The sequence below is a fragment of the Pogona vitticeps genome, chromosome 2, assembly GCF_051106095.1.
Source record: "Pogona vitticeps strain Pit_001003342236 chromosome 2, PviZW2.1, whole genome shotgun sequence".
Classification (NCBI taxonomy): Eukaryota; Metazoa; Chordata; class Lepidosauria; order Squamata; family Agamidae; genus Pogona; species Pogona vitticeps.
Window position 1 is genome coordinate 64,504,634 of NC_135784.1, and position 14,511 is coordinate 64,519,144.

A 14,511-nucleotide genomic window follows, 5' to 3' on the forward strand; every position below is an offset into this window, starting at 1 on the left:
ATGGATCCCCAGCACCGTTCTCTATATCCATCCCCACCTATTTCACAAAATCATGCCATCTCATTAAAGTGTAGCGGACATTCTGTGCAACTGTAAGCACTGAACTATATACTGTCATACCATTATTCTTCTGATCCCCGAATCCTGACCCCTCCTCCACTGTCATTAGCTTACTCAGCAAAGATTCTGTTGCTCATTAACCTTTCCCACTTCAGCACTGCCTCATTTCAGTTCAAAACATCTTAAATGTTTACAAGTCAAAAAAATGCACAAGGCCTAGGAACAGTATTAAAACATTAAAATATTAAGAACTAAAAATGAAAGCATTAATATTAGTGTCAGATGAAACAACAACAACAACAACAACAAAATCAGAAATAAGTCCATGGCACAGAATTCCCAAGCTGTAAAACAGAGGTGGGGACCCTTTATCAGCTCTAGAGTTTATTTTTGTCCTCTCCCTCTCCCAGAACTCAGAGGGCCGCAGGCTGGGTTTGATTTAAATAAATTGGTCTAAATCAAAATTGAAATCACAATTGAAAATTTTTAAAATTGGATTTTTGGACAATTTAAATGAAAAATGATTTTTAATTTAAATAGTGGTTTAAATCAATCTGACTTGTAAAAAATCACTGATTTTACACACCCTGGAGGGCATCTATCAGTTTTCAAAAACCCTGCCATATTATTATTAACCCCGCACCCACCCACAAAATACCAATAGCATAAAATGCCAATCACACTAACCAAAAGGCTTGTGTACACAATTAAGTATGTCCCTGTCCAGTGTCAGTTTTGGGCCTAAGTAGCCTTTATGGAAAACCAGAAATGATTTCTCATTTCTTAAAAATGATATTTTGGACCTAGGAGAGGATTCATTCCACTATAAACCCTGAGGGAAAAAACACACTTTTTTTGGGGGGGGGGGAAGGGAAGAAGCACTGTTGAAACAGAGGAGGCCCTATGTGGTGTGTATGTGTGTACATGCGTGTGTGCACGTATTTTTCAAAATATAGCAAAACTGCAGTCCTGGATATGTACTTCATGATACATCTTCAGATAAACCATACTATTTAAAAATGCACATCACTTCCATGAACAAATCAAGCTTGTATTATAATAAAATTAAAACTAGACACATGAAAATGCAGTGGATTGAAGGTCTATGGATGGAAAAATGCATAAACATTATTCAAACCCAGCAACAAATTAATTAGAATGAATAAATAAATAAAACTGTAATGACAGAACATTCAGGCCAATTAAGTTGTAAAATTTCTCTCTTTTTCTTCTTGCTTTTGCAATCACATCCCACCTCTTTCTCCACCTCTCAACACACACAATTGCACATCTATTTCCTTACCATCTCCCATTTCATAGGCTTTCCACCACACACCAAGTGGCTAATGGACTTGAACAAGATCAATCTATCAGCAAAGCTCTCTAATCTGACTAACTTCTTGACATCTCATGTGTGCTGCCTTAAAGCAATTTCAGCACTAACTTCATTTCTTTTGCTCACACTGCTGGGGTCAGATCTGCTCTTATTAAGCAACTGGCAGCGATTACAACTACACAGCCACTCCTTCACAATCCAGGAATCAAATTATGCATCAGGAAAGCAAGAGACACCTTAAACGAAGAAATCCCGCAATATCTGAAAAATCTGTTTTGTGCCCATTTTTGTTTGTCCTTCTGCATGGTTTATTCCTATCACTCCTGCTGCTAACAAATGGAATTCTGGTTTCGGTAGGCAAACCTAACTGCATTCCTGCAAAAACAGCTCCATTCCAGCCCCTCAAACCCCCCCATTAGCAGCTCCAGAGAAGCAACAGCGATCTAAACACAATCATCTTATTGGTTCGTTAGCTTTCTCCAGGTGAGCACAGTCAATTCCTTTCAGGCCCACTCTCTTTTCCTAGAAGGAAGATATGATTTCGTGCTATTCTCTGGTGACTACTGTCTATTACAACTTTGTATTACATACAGTTAATGCAAGAGAAGGGGCCATGAGCTCAAATGGACACCCCAGGAGACTATAGTCCAGATTAACAGGGCTGAGCCAGGCAGACCTTTAATTCAATTTATCGAGCCACTCTCAAGGGCAGTCCATTAAAAAACCTACCATTTCATTTAGAAGCCAGCTCAGCTTCCTGGCTGAGTTTGTAGTAATTACAGGATTTCTCCCTTCTCCTCCTAGAGCTATAATCCCGTTACAGAGCAGGCCTCTTTTACAGGGTAGTGGTGGCAAGCACGGCACTTGTAGATACCTGGCTGCTATGTGAGAGAGAAAGAACAGTTCCTTGGTTCTTAGTTAGCTATGTGTCATCAAGTAGGAACTAACTTACAGCAACTTCCATAGGGATGTCAAGGTAAGTGAGATACAGTGGTGCCTCGACTTACGACTGTCCTTACTTACGACCATTTCAAGTTACAACCAGCTCCAGCCAGAAAATTTTGCTTTGACTTGCGGCCGGAGCTTTGAGCAACAAACAAAAATAGGCAGGAGAAAAAGGTGGGGAATTTAAACCGTTGGTGGCGAAGAGGCTGCTTCTTTGTAGCTTTTTCACCCCAATGGTTAGGGAAAGGGATGCAGCAGCGGGGGGAGGCGGGACGATGCCACCAGTGGAGCTGGTGCCAGAGCGGGAGGTGGCGGTGGGCACCCCCGGCGGGCGAGCCACCTGCTGCTCAGGGACTCAGCAGCGGCCCCACAGAGGGCAGCAAGGAGCGCCCCCCCCCGCTGGGGGTACCTGATGCCGCCTCCTGCTCCAGCAACGGCACCAACTCCAGCAGCTGTTCGCGGGGGCAGCCACATCGGGCCTCGGCGCTCCTTGCCTCTCCTCAGCACGGGAGCGGAGGGGGCCCCGATCCCATCTCCCGGAGGCACCACCAAAGGAAGCCTGCTAAGGTAAGATGCTGCTGTTTGCTTTATAAAAACTGTTCTGGGTGGGTTTTGCAGGGTGGTCTTGGGCTGGGGGGGTTATGTTTCTGTGCTGTGTTTGTTTTTAGGTGATTTTTTTGTGCTTTCCCAGCATGGGACTTGCTCTGTTTATTTTGTGTGTGTGTGTGTGTGTGTGTGTGTGTGTGTGTGTGTGTGTGTGTGTGTGTGTGTGTGTGTGTGTGTGTGTGTGTGTGTGTGTGTGTGTGTGTGTGTGTGTGTGTGTGTGTGTGTGTGTTTGCAGCCCCAGCGTGGGACTTGCTCTGTTTATTTTTGGGGTTTGTGTGTATGTATGTGTTTTTGTAGCCCCAGCGTGGGACTTGCTCTGTTTATTTTTGGTGTGTGTGTATGTGTGTGTGTGTGTGTTTTGCAGCCCCAGCGTGTTCCTATGGAGCTTGCGGTGTTTCATTTTTATTTTATTTTTGGGGGGTATTTTTTTTTTGGCTGGAACGGATTCATCCATTCCCATGCATTCCTATGGGAATGCATTCTTCGACTTATGACCATTTTGAGTTACGTCCACCTTCTGGAACAGATTATGGATGTAAGTCGAGGCACTACTGTATTTAAGGAGTGGTTTTACCAGTTCTACACCCCCAGGGTGTTTCCATGGCCAAGTGGGGATTGAAAACCGGGACTCCAGAATTCTACTCCATCTCTCTGTCCACTATACCAGTGGTCCCCAACCTTGGGCCTCCAGATGTTCTTGGACTAAAACTCCCAGAAGCCTTCACCACCACCTCTGCTGGCCAGGATTTCTGGGAGTTGAAGTCCAAGAACATCTGGAGGCCCAGGGTTGGGGACCACTGCACTATACCACACTGGGTACCCTCTTGGCTTCTTGCACTGCATTAACTTGCTATTCTGGATTTATCTGGCATTCCAACATCTGCAAGGCATTCAGCCAAGCACTTGCAACTGAGTAACTGGGCAACAAACAACAGCACTTATTTATTATTATTATTTATTTGATTTATATACAGTGGACCCTCTACTTAAGGAATTAATCCGTATTGGAATGGTGGCTGCAAGTCGAAAAGTCTGTAAGTCGAATCTCCATTGACCTACAATGCACTGAAAACCGATTAATCCCATAACCAGTGGTTTTTATTCTATTTTTATTCCATTTTGGTTTTTTTCTGGTCTGTAAGTTGATTCTCTGGCTGCAAATCGAATCTAAATTTTGCAGCCAGAGAAGTCTGTAACTCGAAAAGTCTGTAAGTCGAGCCGTCTGTAAGTCGAGGGTCCACTGTACCACCCATCTAGCAGCCAAGGCCACTCTGGACGGTTTAGAAAAATCAACAAAAACACAGTAATAAAATAGCAAATAGTGACATTAATAGGGGTGAAAATCAATGAGGATAAAATTATAATACAATAAATACAATTAAAAGCATAGAAGAAAATAAAAACATGGGGCATGGCAGTATGATAGAAATTATATTATTGGACACTATTGTATCAGAGTGTAGTTTATTCAGGGAAGGCCTGTCTTCATTAAAGGGAAGGCCTGTCTTCATTAAAGTCTTAAGGTACACACAGATTTCCTTGTTTCCTGGGTACCTTAGCAGCCAGATGGGCATTAAAAAATCAATCAATCACTAAATCAATCAATCACCTTTCTGTTTGTTTGAGATCAGTACTCCTGACATGAAAACTCTTAATAGGTTTGAAGAGCAAAACCCACACTTTAGAAATGGCTCCTCATCTATTCGCATGTATGGACGTACAGTGGTGCCTCGCTTTACGATTGCCCCGTTTAATGACGAAACCGCATTACGATGAACTTTTTGCGATCGCAAAATGATGTTTCCTATGGGGGAATTTCGCTTTGCGATGATTGGTTCCCTGCTTCGGAAACTGATTCTTCACAAAACGACAATTTTCCAACAGCTGATCGGTGGTTTCAAAATGACCACCAGGTAAACAAAATGGCCCCCTGCTGGTTTCTGGGATCGATTCCTCGCTGCACAGGCAGCGAAAATGGCCACCCTATGGAGGATCTTCGCTGGACAGTGAGTTAACAGGCCTCTGGAACGCATTAAATGGGTTTTAATGCGTTTCAATTGGTTTTTTCTTTTCACATTACGACGTTTTCGTTCTACAGCGATTTCGCTGGAACGAATTAACATCATAATGCGAGGCACCACTGTACAACAGCCATAGCTAGTGGTGCCTCTTCTGTGTTATGCATCCTGATGTGGTTCTCCATTATTGGGGACAGCAGCAGAAATCTACTGTCATCCCCAATAATTGTATCCAGTCATATCTTGTAGAAGCCGAATTAATGAAGCTACACATGAAACCCTGTACTCCACCCATCCATTTTGTTATGTTTCAAATGTGTATATGCTTTGAGTGACCTCTGAACAATTTTATAATACAACCAATTATCCTAAAGCCCAGGTTTGCTGCTGTGTACTGCGCCTAAAATAGCAGTTATGGTTATAGTTCAGCCTTGACTACAGAAATGAGGTTTCAAGTTGACAATTTTCAAACATTCAGGGGAATAAACTAAAATTGTCAAAAGGATCAAGGGTATCAACAAAAATAACATCTGTAAGAGACTTGATTAGCCAGAGGTTACAGCCAGAAGATAAAAAAGGAATAGGAAAAATCCATTAGAGACAGTAGGAGACAATTAGTGTTTTGGTTAAGGACAGCAGTGGATGACCAGAGCTGAAGAAGAGGCTCTGTGGCTGAAGGACATGATCAAAGCTGAGGAAGATGGCAGCCCTGCACGAAGAACTTCACAGCAACGTCAAGAATCTGGTGGCTAAAGTGAGCAGGACACTCTGTGGTGAGGTTGTAATGAAATTTCAAGCGAAGAGCAGAATCCAACAAAGTAAGATCTCAGGCAGAGCTCTGACCAGATAGAACTTCAGCAATTAGTACTTGAAATAACATCCTCTTGGAAACCAGAGGCAACAGGAAAAGCTGCAGGCAGAAAGACATTCCTGTATAGCATCTGTTTCTGTCTATAAAGGACTGGCTGAAATGGAGTTTAAGGAAATCTTACATGTGAGAAATGTTGGAGACTTTATTTGGATATGGAAGAATAGCAGACAATATTTCATAGGCAATATTTAATCAATTACATTATATTATTTCAACTGCAATACTTAATTCCCTTACACTCTAGCCACCTAGAGTGGTCTTTTAGACCAGATGGGCAGGGTATATATCAAATCAAATCAAATCAAATCAAATCAATAAATAAATCCCCTAAAAAACATGTTAACACTGTACACCTTGTCTCTAGAGGTTTAGACAATCCTAAAGCTACACCATAGGAATCAAGTTCTTTAAAATACAGAGAGCTTATTTTGGTGGCAGCAGTTACAGGTTTTATCTTGACAAAGCGTTTTCTAATTGTGAGGCCTGTTCACTGTCAAGAGTTTTTGCAGATCTAAGATTTAAAAGATGACATAGATCAGAAAACTACATGGTACCACATCAGTGCTGAGATGACCCTCATGATAACAATGAAAGCTCACATAGCTTCTTCAGTACATTTCAGAGTTTCAGAGGTATGTGAGATGTCCAAGGAGTGGTTTGCTATTGGTAGCCTCCAGTGAGATTCTATGGAAAAAGAGGGATTTGGGACCAGGTCTCCTGAGTCACAGTCTGATACCCAACTCACTACATCAGAATTATTTTTCCATTTGAGAATAGAAAAAGGAAACCCTTCATGGTTTGCCCACAGGCTCCAACAAGCAAATCCTTTCACAACTTCCAGCTCAATGCAATTGAATATAGAAGCCTTTTGGAAAAAGCAAACTGAACTTTTTTAAAGAAAAAAAGTACAGCATTTAATGAGATATTCATACCAAATCAGCTCAGAATTGAACTCAATTGTTTGAAGCAACTGACTTCCAACTTTACAAGAAGAGAACTCAGCTCTACTCATGAAGGTTCAAGGTCTCATCCTGTCACTACACTAGTATGGACATCACAACAGTCTGGTTCCTCTGACAGTTAGAAAGACAAAAACTGTGGAAAGAAAGGGGCTCCAGGAATAGCATGGAGGAAGAATTACTGTATCTTGTTTTCAGAGTCCTCCAATCATTGAATTTTTTTGTGTTCAGGGAAAGTAAAACTACTTCTCAGTGTACATTTGTGAGTCCCACCTCCCCGAGTAAAACAGTATTAAGGGAATCTTTTTTATAAACTCACATATTGTGTGGATACCAATTCTTGAGTACAATTTTAATGCTGCCCTCTCAGGCAGAGGAGAGCTGTAAGATTTTCTAAGATTCTCCACCCCCAGCCCCAAGTAGAATAAGACATCATCATTGATTAAAGCTTCACACTGTTCTACACTAAATCCCTCACCTTTTTTTCTAGGCCTCATATTACATTCTTTAATTAGTTGTATCCTTTCTTCCGTCCTCCTACTTTAAATTAAAAGTCAAAGCAGCACTTTACTAAATCAAATTTAGAATCCATTATCAGAGACTTATTCCCAATATGCTCTTTGAAGGATGAGCTGCTGGTAGAATTCTTCATTAGGTCTGCCTGCATTGCTGCTCTGTTTCTGCAGCAAATAGCAAAGACTAAAGGAGAAGAAACACAATAATATTGTTGATATTGCACATACTGTAGTCTGTCAGGATTCCCTAAAACACATGTGGCAGCTGAAATTAGTTTTAAAAAGGTAGCTGCACTGGAATAGCTAACTCACCATCAACCAAGCCAAGGATGGAGAGAGAAGCCAGCATACACTAATTCAGGACCATGGAAAAATAATACCTCAATTTTCTTGTTTCTCTTGGTCCTGTTGCCCAACTGAGCTGTAAGAGTATCTCATTCCTTCTTGTGACAGGCATCTGAGGTTTAGTCTATTATTTCGCACACCATCAATAACATGGGCATAGACCACAAGCCCTGGATACCTCTGCAAACATGCCATACTCCTGCTTCTGCACACATGATTTAATACCAAAATGTGGTGAACGTGCATCTGCTTATTCATCTATGTGCTATCCTTATAAAATGCTCTGTAAGGCTAAAACATACATGGGGAGAGGAGAATACATGTTCGCCACATGTGTACATGCATTTCATTGTGCCATTGCCTCTATATGTTACTTCAAATGTGTGGAGGTAGAATCAAAGTGTGGACAGGGGATGGCTTATTTGGCAAAAGAACTTGAAATATTCACCTTACCTATTGTTTTATGGTAGCAACTTTGCCTGTACAACATGTTTCCATTTCCTACTGTCCTACAGGATTATTATCAGGCATTCAGGATAATTAGTACCCTCACTGATGAACTTTACATTATATCCTCAACAGTGTGGGAGCCATACTGCTGTGATACATTCCCACATGGTTAAAGACTGTTTCACTGTTGAAACAAAGTGCTACCATACTGATTTCCCAACTAGTGTCCCTACACTTGGCAAACCTTTGTCTCAAATGCATGACATTCACCTGAACAAAACTTTGGTTCATTAGCACATATTTGGTTTCGAGGTCAACTTAGTGGACATAGTAGGCCTTGGTCTCAGTGCTGATGTGGAAGAATAGGTGTCAGTCAAAGTCACATGTTGGGAAGTGTCCTTCCTGGATATCAGAGTAGAACTCAGTAGAACTCAGGTCCATTGTAGCACTTAAGGGTGATTTTAGAGAATGGTCTCAGAGGAGCGATATCAGATATTGCTGTCTTAGTTTAAGTGTTGCCTTAGTTAAGCTTCTTGCATACTTGGCAAGAGTGGGTCTGGTGCTCTGCCCCAAACAAACAAAAAAGACACTGGGAATGTCCATTTGAAAGGGGGGTTTTATTTGAACAGGAGACACATCTTTTGAAAGGGCCCATAGGGAACATAATATGATGGGAAGGGGGAAAGGGAGAGGAATGTCAAATGTTTAAGTAAAAGAAATACAGTAAAATGTTCCTATTTTTGAAAAAAAAACTCACAGGAAGAATAAAAAAAGACTGCATAAAAATAGGCCAAAATAAGCAAACGCAGCTCCAGCATCAAGAGGAATTGTAACCTCAACAGTGGCAAAAAGGAATTGTTGGATTCTTTGAGATGGGTGGAGCGTGTGTAACAAGGGGGATCATTCTGGCGAATGCATGATCAAAGTTCTAGTTTCATTTATAAAGGAAAAAAATCCTCTACTTCTAGCTGTCCATATCCATTCAATCCCATTGGCAAAGACAATCACTTCTTCTCCAGACAAATACTGAGTAAGGTATAAGAACAAGTGAACAACCAGGTCTTGTTGTTCATTGACCCCTGGTTTTGCCCTGCTTAGAACTGCAAGCAGAAGGGTCATACATGAAATGGCCTATTTCTATCTCCCCATGCCTCAAAACTTCAGAGGATTAAGATTAATATGCAGTGCCTTTCTTTGATCTGGTGATTGTCACTTCTAATAGAACAGATTTCTAACAGAAAAAGATTTTAGGTGGTACCTGAAGGGAAGGCTTCCGTATTTACCAGTGAGGCTGAGTGGGACTGGAAGCAACTTGCAAGTACAGAAAAGGAGTATTATGCTGTGTCTTAAGGTGTCTCCCTTGAGGTGAAGCGGCTCCAAAACATGATCTGTGATGGGGAAGCCCTACCAGTCCTAAGTGACCAGATTCCACCAGTGCAATGGAAACCAACATTTCTTTGAAAGTATAGATGCCCATTGCCAAGCACTGACTGTTGCCTTTTTCTTCATGCTGAAGAGTTCAATCTCAAATGAACAAGCAATGTCTAATTTATATATTTATTAAAGTATTTCCAGTTCACCGTTTATCAAACGATTGCAGGATAGAATATTGTTGTTATGTGTGATCAAGTCATTTCCAACTCAAAATGACCCTTATGAATTCATCACCTTAACCCTCATTCAGACAATCATCCATACAACAGATTATTATGGCCAGCTATTACTCTTAGCAATTTTTGCTTAATAAAACAATTCCTTATTGCATAAATAATTACTTGACTGTAATATTGCTTGTGGCTAGACTGGAAACTTCCCAAAGACGGAAGGATCTGGATGGTTTGCCAGTGAATACTAGGATGGATTGGGTGTGATCAATGGTAGTCACTGAAAAACTGACATGCCGTATACAAACACCAAAAGGGAGAAAAACAAGAGACAGATTTGGTCTACTTTCTTGAGGTATGTTAATAACAATTCTGCCTTCACTGACCCACTCCAAGGTTCTGGAAGTTCAGATTCCGGAAATGTTCAGCTGGTCCCCTGACCACATTAAGCTCCATGTAGAATCAGCAAAGATTAGTTTTAACAGTTATTTATTAGTATGTTTTACTACCAATAATTTTTTCTACTTTGTATATGAGTATAACTGGATTTTAGAGTAATCGTTTTTAAAATTAAAAATAATGTTTAAAAAATTACCATTCAAAAGCCCAATCATTAACAGTCCTATTCAAGTCTTGCAAATTAAAGACTGTGGCTTATTTTGTTGAGCCAGTCCATCTCCTGATAATGGCAAAAAACCAACTACATAATTTGGAAACAACCTCTAAGAGTTTAAACAGTTTAGAACACCTGTACAACTCAACCCACAACACCAAAGACTGAGAATCAAGCCATTATTTCATTGGGCTGCAAATTCTTAGGTGAACCAACAGGTTTTAACATGGCAACAAAATTAAAGATTAGTTTTGGCTGTGAAACCTGTTTGATCAAGCTATGGTCAGCCAAAAGGCTTTCAGGTGCTCTCTTTGGGTCCCTGTCAGTGGACATAAGTCAGACACTACTGTTTTTTAAACCAAACTGTGGACCAGCTTTGGATGAATGGCGAAGACGAAATAGCTGCAGTGTAACCTTTAGACTACCTCTAAAACCCAGGCTGAAGATTGATACATCATTACTGAGTAAAAAAGCAATTACTCTACATGGCCTATGATATTTAAAACATGACGATCTGTTATTGCTTATACTGATTTAACTCGCTGTGGATAGGAAACTGGATTATGAATTCATCTAAATGTTTGAACAAACAGTTAAAGAGTCTGAATGCATCTGTGAACACTTCTAAATCTTTCTGGAAGTAACACATTTTCAATGAACTAACTGAAACCTCTCCTCACTCCCACTCCCTAGCAAACCAGGTAGACTATTCTTTCAGGGACCATTATGAATACACAGAATATTTTTACTTATCTGCTCTGTCAGGCTACCTAATCAGCACTCCTCTTAGGTTAGGCAATCCTACATTCTGGGAGTACGGATATGATGTATGTTCTCAAAATTTCTCATCTTCAACGAACAAAGGTCCCCTCCAAAAACTGTTTCAGCTCATTTCACACTACAGTGGTGCCTCGCTTAACAAGCGCCTCGCTGAGCGATGAAATCGCTTAACGAGGCGCTCTGGGCCATCGCTGGAGCATTCGTTCAGCGATGGCCCCTATGGCGATTTTTCGCTTTGCGATATTCGCTAAGCGATTCGCTTAGCAAATATCGCATAACGAAGCGGGGGAGAACAGCTGATCAGCGGTTCCAAAATGGCCGCCGGAAGGTCCGCGCCGCATTTTCGCGCCCTGCCCTCGCTTACTGAGGGCGCGAAAATGGCAGCGCTATGGAGGAACATCGCTTAACAGTGAGTTTTAAAGCCATAGGAATGCATTGAACAAAGTTCAATGCGTTTCTATGGCTTTTTAAATTCCGTTTAGCGATGTTTCGCTATAGCGAAGGTTAATCCGGAACGGATTAACCTCGCTATGCGAGGCACCACTGTATATAAAAAAGCCAACAAGCTTCTCTAGAATTTACACTAAGACCCACATACCCACAGGGGATTGGTTCCATGATCTACTGTGGATGCCAAAAACTGTGGATACGAGGGAACCCTACATGCAACATACAAGGAGGTAGGGAAAGGGCCACAAGGCGGCACCCTTGTAATTTGTATATAGGGCTGCGGCAAAGCATGGGTAAATGAAACTGTTGATACCGATCCCATAGACAGATAGATTCAACTGTTCTGGAGCATCCACATACACTACTCTTCTCCATGTTAACAGTCTCATCCACTTTATTGGGGAACCTCTGCTTGCTTTCCCTTGAAAGGCTTTGGAGCATGAAAAAAGTGCAGTAGAACTGCTATTAAATCGCTTGTAATCATATATGAACAATCCACTTGTTTATCTGAACTTTTGATTTTCTGCCCTTTTTAATCATTTCCTAGTCATGGAATTAAATCAAGCTGACACATATGTATCAATGAAACAAAATGGAACATTTTTCCTACCTTGCTCTCCACCAAGGAGATGAGAATCTGCTCCATGATGCTATTAATGGCAGGAACAGAAGTTTGAATATGGCCAATGACCACTCCTATGGCAACCCGAGACAGCTCGTAACTGAGATTAGTGTTCCTGCGGACTAACTCTATCAATTCAGCACCTATTGTGTTTGGCACAGAAACTACTAGGCCAGCTGGTTCCTGTTCCACACCCTCCGAACCATCTGATTTTTTATCCTCCAAATGAAGAGACTGAAAATCTTCTAATCCTGCCAGGGCAGCTGGCATGGTCTCCTTGGCTTGTGCGTTCTTCTCATCATTCACATTTGAAGCTTCTGTTTGAGCAGGAGATCGGGGGGCAGGTCTTTTGGTCTGGGGTGATCTGCTTGCACCCCCATGCTTCCTTTGTATGACAGGGCTGACATCTAAGCTACCTGATACCATTGTGTGGACACTTCTGCTGGGAATAGGTGGAGGGGTGTTGCTGGGGCTGGAAGTAGCCATTGAGAGGGCAGACTCGGTTGAACCAGTGTACAAGGTATCCAGAGATGTTGTGCTGACAGAAGAGGCACTAGAAACTGATCCAGAGGGGATTTCGGCTGCATCTGAAAGAGAACAATTAAAATGTCTTCATAACATCATTGGAGGAGAAGAGGGGGAGAGCCATTCGCGACAGCAGAGTCCATTAAGATGCTCATTGTGTATGCTTCTAAAGTAGTTTAACTACTCTTCCTGCTTCACTTATCTCAAAACAAAATTGTATTAACTGTCTCATGAGTATTCCTGAACACTAACCACTTTGCAGCTAGAGAGAAAAATGGCTGTTCTACAGATAGGAATTTTCTTCAGAGATCTCACTGTAATTCAAGGGTGGAAAAAGTTTTTGTCCCTATAAGATTATGTAATATTTTTCATTTTAGGCAGAAAGCTATTATTTTTGAATAACATGTCTATCTTTTTTTAAAATTAAAAAAGAAGAAGCTGCTCAAATACCACCACCCCTCTTCCTGCAGCTACTTCCAAGTAGCAAAAGATAACACATGACAGAAAGAAACTGATACTTTGCCCATCTACAGTTTACTCTTTAGACAATGGGATTTGGGCTCATAAAATGCATCTTAAAATTGCTCTAGGATGTTCTTCTGAGGGGAATTTCTGCATGCTATTTTGTGCTAAATATTGATGGCACTGAATCTGACATAAATACTGGGGTAAAAAATTAATTCTACCACAATAGAATTCTCAGGGATGTAAGAAGCCCATTTTCTTTTTGTAGTGCAGGTCTGGCTTATTAGGGGAGATTGGCATTGGTCCTCTCCACCTCTCTCCTACACTAATTAATCACATTTCACAATAGCAGCTATAAACCAGATGAGGATTGGACTAAGTGCCCCTGGAAGTTCCAGATGCAGCCTTCCCTGTAGGTAGGCTCTAGAGAAACAATACTGTAATTCAGATGGCTGAGCCCTACTGCCTTCTCAATAAGTTCATTAGAAAAGCAACAGAGTCCACTCTGGAACGAATTAAAAAAACACAACCTAATTGACCAGTTATGGGAAGAGGATTAAAGTGCCATTCAAAATTAAGATGGAAGAGGACATGCTGATCACTAGTTCTGAACTTTTCTAAATGGGATTTCTCAGCAGTTTAACATAAATATAACATAGGAGGATAGTTCACTGCACAGCTGTGACTATACTGGAAATATAAGTAGGAAAGCAGTGTGTTTTAAAAACATGAACAAGTTTCCAGACCTCACAAGTCCAGATATGAGGTTCTGAAGCATTGTCCGCTAAGCTTTGTGTAATCATGGGGAATGACATTTTCCAGTCTCCTTAGCTCCTTGCCATTATTTCACAAGCCCCATTACACTTGGTCTTCTAGTAGTGCACCCAAATGCAATTAGTGTTAACCATTTAACTTTGCATGGCTTGGTATAGTTAAGAATTGGTATTAATCAGTTACAACATATTTTGGATAATGAAAATAAAATTTAAAAATGAATGAAATAGCCCTGCACAATTTATTTTTTTCAGCAAACCTGAAGAATATGGCTAACTTAGTGCCACTATGGTGTGGCACTATACTCACAGCCATTCAAATAGAATACTCAATGTAAACAGTTAGCTGGACTATCTTATTTAATATTCTGTCTCTGTTCCCTTCACTGAGTTTAATTCCTTCCTTCCAAAAAAAGAAGGGGGGTTTACTAAAGATTCCTCCTAGCCATTCTTTCCAGAGTTTGTAAGATTACATACTGTGAATAGTGACATAGATAAACAACTTAAGAACCTTATCTGTAAAAATAAAGCAGCACATTCAATTGGCAACAATGCTGATTCTACTACTTGATTA

General features: G+C 40.9%; 1 protein-coding gene across 3 annotated transcripts in view; it reads right to left on the reverse strand.

Annotated features, from left to right (window-relative positions):
• The window catches only part of NCKIPSD (NCK interacting protein with SH3 domain), a 126,296-nt gene that overhangs the window by 33,003 nt on the left and 78,782 nt on the right, over window positions 1-14,511 (reverse strand). For all 3 annotated transcript variants that reach the window (XM_020798077.3, XM_072989573.2, XM_072989571.2), the window contains one exon: window positions 12,163-12,761. In XM_020798077.3, the coding sequence (XP_020653736.2) occupies window positions 12,163-12,761 (599 nt within the window). The remainder of the gene's footprint in view (window positions 1-12,162; window positions 12,762-14,511) is intronic.